At 31.0% G+C, this 7,493-nt stretch overlaps 1 protein-coding gene across 1 annotated transcript; it reads right to left on the bottom strand.

Annotated features, from left to right (window-relative positions):
* Nucleotides 1-5,761: 5,761 nt before the first annotated feature.
* LOC143228725 (F-box/LRR-repeat protein 12-like) lies at nucleotides 5,762-7,269 on the bottom strand. The gene is made up of 2 exons (XM_076460015.1): nucleotides 6,766-7,269; nucleotides 5,762-6,469 (listed from the first exon to the last, which is right to left on the bottom strand). Exons 1-2 carry the CDS (start codon nucleotides 6,951-6,953, stop codon nucleotides 5,914-5,916), a joined length of 744 nt encoding a protein of 247 aa, XP_076316130.1. The 5' UTR covers nucleotides 6,954-7,269; the 3' UTR covers nucleotides 5,762-5,913.
* Nucleotides 7,270-7,493: the final 224 nt, after the last annotated feature.

Genomic DNA, 7,493 nt, shown 5'->3' with positions numbered 1-7,493 from the left:
ATTACTAGTCTTCTTACCAACCATTAGACACAGTGACACAACAAATATTCAACGATATTAACAACAGACTTTAACAGTGTTGATATATCAAAATTATTAGTCTTCTTACCAACCATTAGATACAGTGACACAACAAATATTCAACAATATTAACAATATACTTTAACAGTGTTGATATATCAAAATTACTACAGTCTTCTTACCAACTATTATATACAGTGACACAACAAATATTCAACAATATTAATAAAAGACTAATAGTTGTGATATAACATTACTACAGTCTTCTTACCAACCATTAGATACAGTGACACAACAAATATTCAACAATATTAACAACAGACTAATAGTTGTGATATAACATTACTGCAGTCTTCTTACCAACTATTATATACAGTGACACAACAAATATTCAACAATATTAACAACAGACTAAAAGTTGTGATATAACATTACTGCAGTCTTCTTACCAACTATTATATACAGTGACACAACAAATATTCAACAATATTAACAACAGACTAATAGTTGTGATATAACATTACTACAGTCTTCTTACCAACTATTATATACAGTGACACAACAAATATTCAACAATATTAACAACAGACTAATAGTTGTGATATAACATTACTACAGTCTTCTTACCAACTATTATATACAGTGACACAACAAATATTCAACAATATTAACAACAGACTAATAGTTGTGATATAACATTACTGCAGTCTTCTTACCAACTATTATATACAGTGACACAACAAATATTCAACAATATTAACAACAGACTAATAGTTGTGATATAACATTACTGCAGTCTTCTTACCAACTATTATATACAGTGACACAACAAATATTCAACAATATTAACAACATACTAATAGTTGTGATATAACATTACTGCAGTCTTCTTACCAACTATTATATACAGTGACACAACAAATATTCAACAATATTAACAACAGACTAATAGTTGTGATATAACATTACTGCAGTCTTCTTACCAACTATTATATACAGTGACACAACAAATATTCAACAATATTAACAACAGACTAATAGTTGTGATATAACATTACTGCAGTCTTCTTACCAACTATTATATACAGTGACACAACAAATATTCAACAATATTAACAACAGACTAATAGTTGTGATATAACATTACTGCAGTCTTCTTACCAACTATTATATACAGTGACACAACAAATATTCAACAATATTAACAACAGACTAATAGTTGTGATATAACATTACTGCAGTCTTCTTACCAACTATTATATACAGTGACACAACAAATATTCAACAATATTAACAACAGACTAATAGTTGTGATATAACATTACTGCAGTCTTCTTACCAACTATTATATACAGTGACACAACAAATATTCAACAATATTAACAACAGACTAATAGTTGTGATATAACATTACTGCAGTCTTCTTACCAACTATTATATACAGTGACACAACAAATATTCAACAATATTAACAACAGACTAATAGTTGTGATATAACATTACTGCAGTCTTCTTACCAACTATTATATACAGTGACACAACAAATATTCAACAATATTAACAACAGACTAATAGTTGTGATATAACATTACTGCAGTCTTCTTACCAACTATTATATACAGTGACACAACAAATATTCAACAATATTAACAACAGACTAATAGTTGTGATATAACATTACTGCAGTCTTCTTACCAACTATTATATACAGTGACACAACAAATATTCAACAATATTAACAACAGACTAATAGTTGTGATATAACATTACTGCAGTCTTCTTACCAACTATTATATACAGTGACACAACAAATATTCAACAATATTAACAACAGACTAATAGTTGTGATATAACATTACTGCAGTCTTCTTACCAACTATTATATACAGTGACACAACAAATATTCAACAATATTAACAACAGACTAATAGTTGTGATATAACATTACTGCAGTCTTCTTACCAACTATTATATACAGTGACACAACAAATATTCAACAATATTAACAACAGACTAATAGTTGTGATATAACATTACTGCAGTCTTCTTACCAACTATTATATACAGTGACACAACAAATATTCAACAATATTAACAACAGACTAATAGTTGTGATATAACATTACTGCAGTCTTCTTACCAACTATTATATACAGTGACACAACAAATATTCAACAATATTAACAACAGACTAATAGTTGTGATATAACATTACTACAGTCTTCTTACCAACCATTAGATACAGTGACACAACAAATATTCAACAATATTAACAACAGACTAATAGTTGTGATATAACATTACTGCAGTCTTCTTACCAACTATTATATACAGTGACACAACAAATATTCAACAATATTAACAACAGACTAATAGTTGTGATATAACATTACTGCAGTCTTCTTACCAACTATTATATACAGTGACACAACAAATATTCAACAATATTAACAACAGACTAATAGTTGTGATATAACATTACTGCAGTCTTCTTACCAACTATTATATACAGTGACACAACAAATATTCAACAATATTAACAACAGACTAATAGTTGTGACATAAGATTACTGCAGTCTTCTTACCAACTATTATATACAGTGACACAACAAATATTCAACAATATTAACAACAGACTAATAGTTGTGATATAACATTACTACAGTCTTCTTACCAACTATTATATACAGTGACACAACAAATATTCAACAATATTAACAACAGACTAATAGTTGTGATATAACATTACTGCAGTCTTCTTACCAACTATTATATACAGTGACACAACAAATATTCAACAATATTAACAACAGACTAATAGTTGTGACATAAGATTACTGCAGTCTTCTTACCAACTATTATATACAGTGACACAACAAATATTCAACAATATTAACAACAGACTAATAGTTGTGATATAACATTACTACAGTCTTCTTACCAACTATTATATACAGTGACACAACAAATATTCAACAATATTAACAACAGACTAATAGTTGTGATATAACATTACTGCAGTCTTCTTACCAACTATTATATACAGTGACACAACAAATATTCAACAATATTAACAACAGACTAATAGTTGTGATATAACATTACTGCAGTCTTCTTACCAACTATTATATACAGTGACACAACAAATATTCAACAATATTAACAACAGACTAATAGTTGTGATATAACATTACTGCAGTCTTCTTACCAACTATTATATACAGTGACACAACAAATATTCAACAATATTAACAACAGACTAATAGTTGTGATATAACATTACTACAGTCTTCTTACCAACTATTATATACAGTGACACAACAAATATTCAACAATATTAACAATAGACTAATAGTTGTGATATAACATTACTGCAGTCTTCTTACCAACTATTATATACAGTGACACAACAAATATTCAACAATATTAACAACAGACTAATAGTTGTGATATAACATTACTGCAGTCTTCTTACCAACTATTATATACAGTGACACAACAAATATTCAACAATATTAACAACAGACTAATAGTTGTGACATAAGATTACTGCAGTCTTCTTACCAACTATTATATACAGTGACACAACAAATATTCAACAATATTAACAACAGACTAATAGTTGTGATATAACATTACTGCAGTCTTCTTACCAACTATTATATACAGTGACACAACAAATATTCAACAATATTAACAACAGACTAATAGTTGTGACATAAGATTACTGCAGTCTTCTTACCAACTATTATATACAGTGACACAACAAATATTCAACAATATTAACAACAGACTAATAGTTGTGATATAACATTACTACAGTCTTCTTACCAACCATTAGATACAGTGACACAATAAATTTTCAACACAACAATCCTTCAACACCATTAACAGTTTTGAATATTCACATTGTTACAGTTGTTTTATCAACTGTTAGCTATAGTGATAGGCTGTTAAATATACTTTATAAGTGACATTTTGACAACTGTTGGTTTCTATTTTTATACCTAATGGTTTATAATGCTACTGGATAGTTAACATGGTTTCAGTTTGGAAAATCTTAACTTTCAAATCTCTCGACATACTTTGAAAAGGTTTTTCTTTATGTTAATAAGGGTAAAGGTATAAAACTGTTGTACTTAGATTTTCAAAAACATTTGAATAAGTGCCACATAAAAGGCTTGTAAAAAATATTATTTCTACAAGTGTGCAGGACAAGTTAGCAATTTGTGTGAAAGAAACCAGAGAGTTAGGTAAGTAATTCTAAATGTTCCTTTATATTCTGCTGTTTATTAAACATCTCACAGATGTAGAAAGTTTAGGTAAGTAGCTGAAATTTGTGCTTTGATTTTAAAACAAACTAAATAAACACAGGGATAGTCCAAATAAATTACTTAATACAAGGCAGAGGGTTGTTACAAATAGAGTTCAATCAAACTGGATTCATGTCACAAGTGAAGTACCTCAGGGTTCAGTCTTAGAACCTATGCTGTTTTAAATCTACATTAGTGACAGATGAAGGATTGGCCACTAAATTGTGTATAGTTGTAGATGACATTAAGATCTTGGTTGTTGTTGACTGTGAAGAGGATGTTACTGATTTACAAAAGGATTTAGATCATTTATTGAGTTGGACAAATAAATGGTGGATGGGTTTTAATTATAATAAATGGAAGATATTATACATGGGTTATCATAATTTGAAGGTTAAACACCAGGTTGAGAAACTGATTTGCACAACATTACCCTTGAAGTTTAACCCACATCACAAAGGGTTTGACCATAGTGAAGAAGACTGAGCCAGGATTTAGCAACACACTTTATGTCTACACCCACAAAGAACAAGTTAACACATTTTTAACTTACCTATTAAACCATCATGGAGTAATCTCTTATTTTTTAAATTCAATCCTTTTGCTACATTGTTAGCTGAGATATTTAGATACTAATTTTATTACTCTGTAATTGTCAAAATTCCTACAAAAAAGTAAAATGTGACTTTCAACGCTTCAGAAAAACTGAATTAATAATTCTTTGTTCAAGTTTTTCCATAATCAGAGCTACAGTTTGTATTTGTACGGAACTGTTGTTTATAGGTTCAGAATAAGACTTCTGCTTAGTAACATTTCACAGTACATGTTAATAACTCAGGTTTTATCTTTCTTTTATTGTGAGTATTCTCAAGTTGAATATATTTTCTCAAGAGATCAGTTTAAAATATTAAGTTTCACACTGTCATGTCCTACTTTACATGAGTTAACAAGTGGGTCACTTACTTTAGTAAGATATTCACTTTCTAAATTTTGGGGGCGTCTACAACCATCGCAGAATTTAACCCCAGCACTCCATGGAACATCTTGTTTTTTGTCTGTTTTTGAAGATGATGAAGCAAATGAGTTTGAGACTTCAGAGTTTCAAAAGAAACAAACAGTAGCACCATTAACGTTTGTGAGTTTTATGGAACATATTTGTTGAATTCTTTGGTAACTGCTACAGCATATAAAACCCTACAGCAAGTGGTGAACTTTATTCCGGTAGTGAGCACAACCTTCATTTCTGAAAACTCTGAAAACTGTCACATTTGTGTTCTTTATAACAACAACTTCAGGGAGAAGTCTCCTCACGTTGCTGATGCACCGGTTACTCACGTGAGTCATGTCCAATTTCAACCATGTCAGAGAGAGTACAATTGATGTAAGGTGTTCCAGGCCTGTATCAGTAACACGAGTTCCTGAAAGACAGAGCTTTTTAAGATGTTTGAACATTCCTTTTGTAATCAAAAACAAGCTACAGTCTTTAGTCAATGTGCACCCAACATAAAGTTCCTCTAAGTTCACTGTGTTTTCTCCAATGATGAATACAGCTGTTTCAAATCCATATGATCCTTCTATATCAAGCACTTTTTAGAGTTCTTTGAAGCCCCATTATACTTTCTAAAAGATGTTTGTCAATAAAAGGACATCCTTCCAAGAAAAGTTCTTTTAATTGAGGTAAGTTTGGCCACTGGTGGATGTTCCCATCAGCAAGATATACACATCTCCCTAGGTCTAAAATTTCTAAATCAAATGTAACAGGTTTCCCAATATTAGTATAAAAGAATACACTTCGATCAATGATGGAATTTCTGATAGACAAATGATGCAATGTAAGTGGAAAATCTTGAAGTTTGACACACTTTTCACTTGTTAGTGACCGAAAATTAAAATCTTCCATAATAAGACAACGTAAATTTGGTGAGAATTTCTGAAGCTTGGCCAAAATCTTTGGGGTAAATGGGGTCAGCCATAGTGACCTGGACTGCCCTCTTAGGTGTAGCTCTACTAAGAAAGAGTTAAAATGGTAGTATATTAGCTGTTTCACTTGGGAAGTTGTTATACTATGTTCTCGAAGCTCAATAACACGACGCAGGCTAAAGTCTTTTGATAAGATATACCACTGTTTACAGACTCTACAAAAATAAAAACAATTATTTTTAAGACAACGATATAAAGTACAGAGTAAATAAAAACAAAAATGTTTAGGATACATGGACCCATTGTAAACTGGAAAAAAATATTTCTTACAAACTTCTAATAATGTAAAATAAAAAATGCTTTATTTGGCATTGCCAACTTAAATAGATAACTTTCATGCACAAACGAATGAAAGTGTAAAATGTTCAAAGGTAAATTAAAAGCTCACAACAATATACGTACAACTACACGCATGTTATCCAAGTTGATAGTATTTATAATACTGACAAACCTGGAGACGTTGCACAGTTCCAAGAAAGTGAGAAAAGAAAATAGATAAACTAGTATACTATCTGGTAAACTATTTATTGTTAAAGTCTGTTTTCTGCATGCTGTGCGTCTTAATAGTTTACTACACCATAACATCGACTTAGAAATTTCTCCTCCACTTCCGAATCTCCATCTGATACACTTTTTCATGTTTCTTTTAAATCAAGTTTAAGGTCATACGACAGTTTAGTCACGTTACCAAACAAGACTTACGTGACAAGTGCTGGCATCTACATTTTTATCTTGTCTTTCACAAATGTTTGAAAAATGTATAAATATAGGTTATTGGTCAGCGATCAGTCGTAAAAACAACTTTTGTTCATCTCGACAACACGGAATAATAGTTGTTTTTTAAGGTAGTATTTATTCAATCCTTTTTGTATTCCAACCTGGTAAGTCAGTTCAGAGTCAAGAGTGCGCATGTCTCGCAATCGGCGGCAGAGACTTCCGGAAAGTCCTGTTCAGGTATCGTGAATTGCGGATACAATAAAGACAGAGATGTATTAGGCTCACATGTACCAGAATATGCTCGTAAGATGAATACGCACCAGGGGCGTAGCCAAGGAGGGGGAGGTTGGGGTGTTAACCCTCCCCTCCGGACCCAAACCTTTTAGACAAGTTCAGTTGCCACCTGTGAAGTTTCATAAAGACCCGTGCTTGCATGACAGATAATTTCACACACAACAAATG

The sequence above is a fragment of the Tachypleus tridentatus genome, chromosome 10, assembly GCF_004210375.1.
Source record: "Tachypleus tridentatus isolate NWPU-2018 chromosome 10, ASM421037v1, whole genome shotgun sequence".
In the NCBI taxonomy this organism is placed as follows: Eukaryota; Metazoa; Arthropoda; class Merostomata; order Xiphosura; family Limulidae; genus Tachypleus; species Tachypleus tridentatus.
The sequence above is the reverse complement of the archived record's forward strand: the minus strand, read 5'-3'. Positions and strand labels throughout refer to the sequence as shown.

What these genes read in the sequence shown, in the direction of transcription:
- LOC143228725 (XM_076460015.1), bottom strand. Translation starts at nt 6,953, where the DNA reads ATGAAAAAGTGTATCAGATGGAGATTCGGAAGTGGAGGAGAAATTTCT. An exon ending in GAACTGTGCAACGTCTCCAG is followed by an intron (nt 6,470 to 6,765) that starts GTTTGTCAGTAT and finishes TTATTTTTGTAG; the next exon opens with AGTCTGTAAACAGTGGTATA.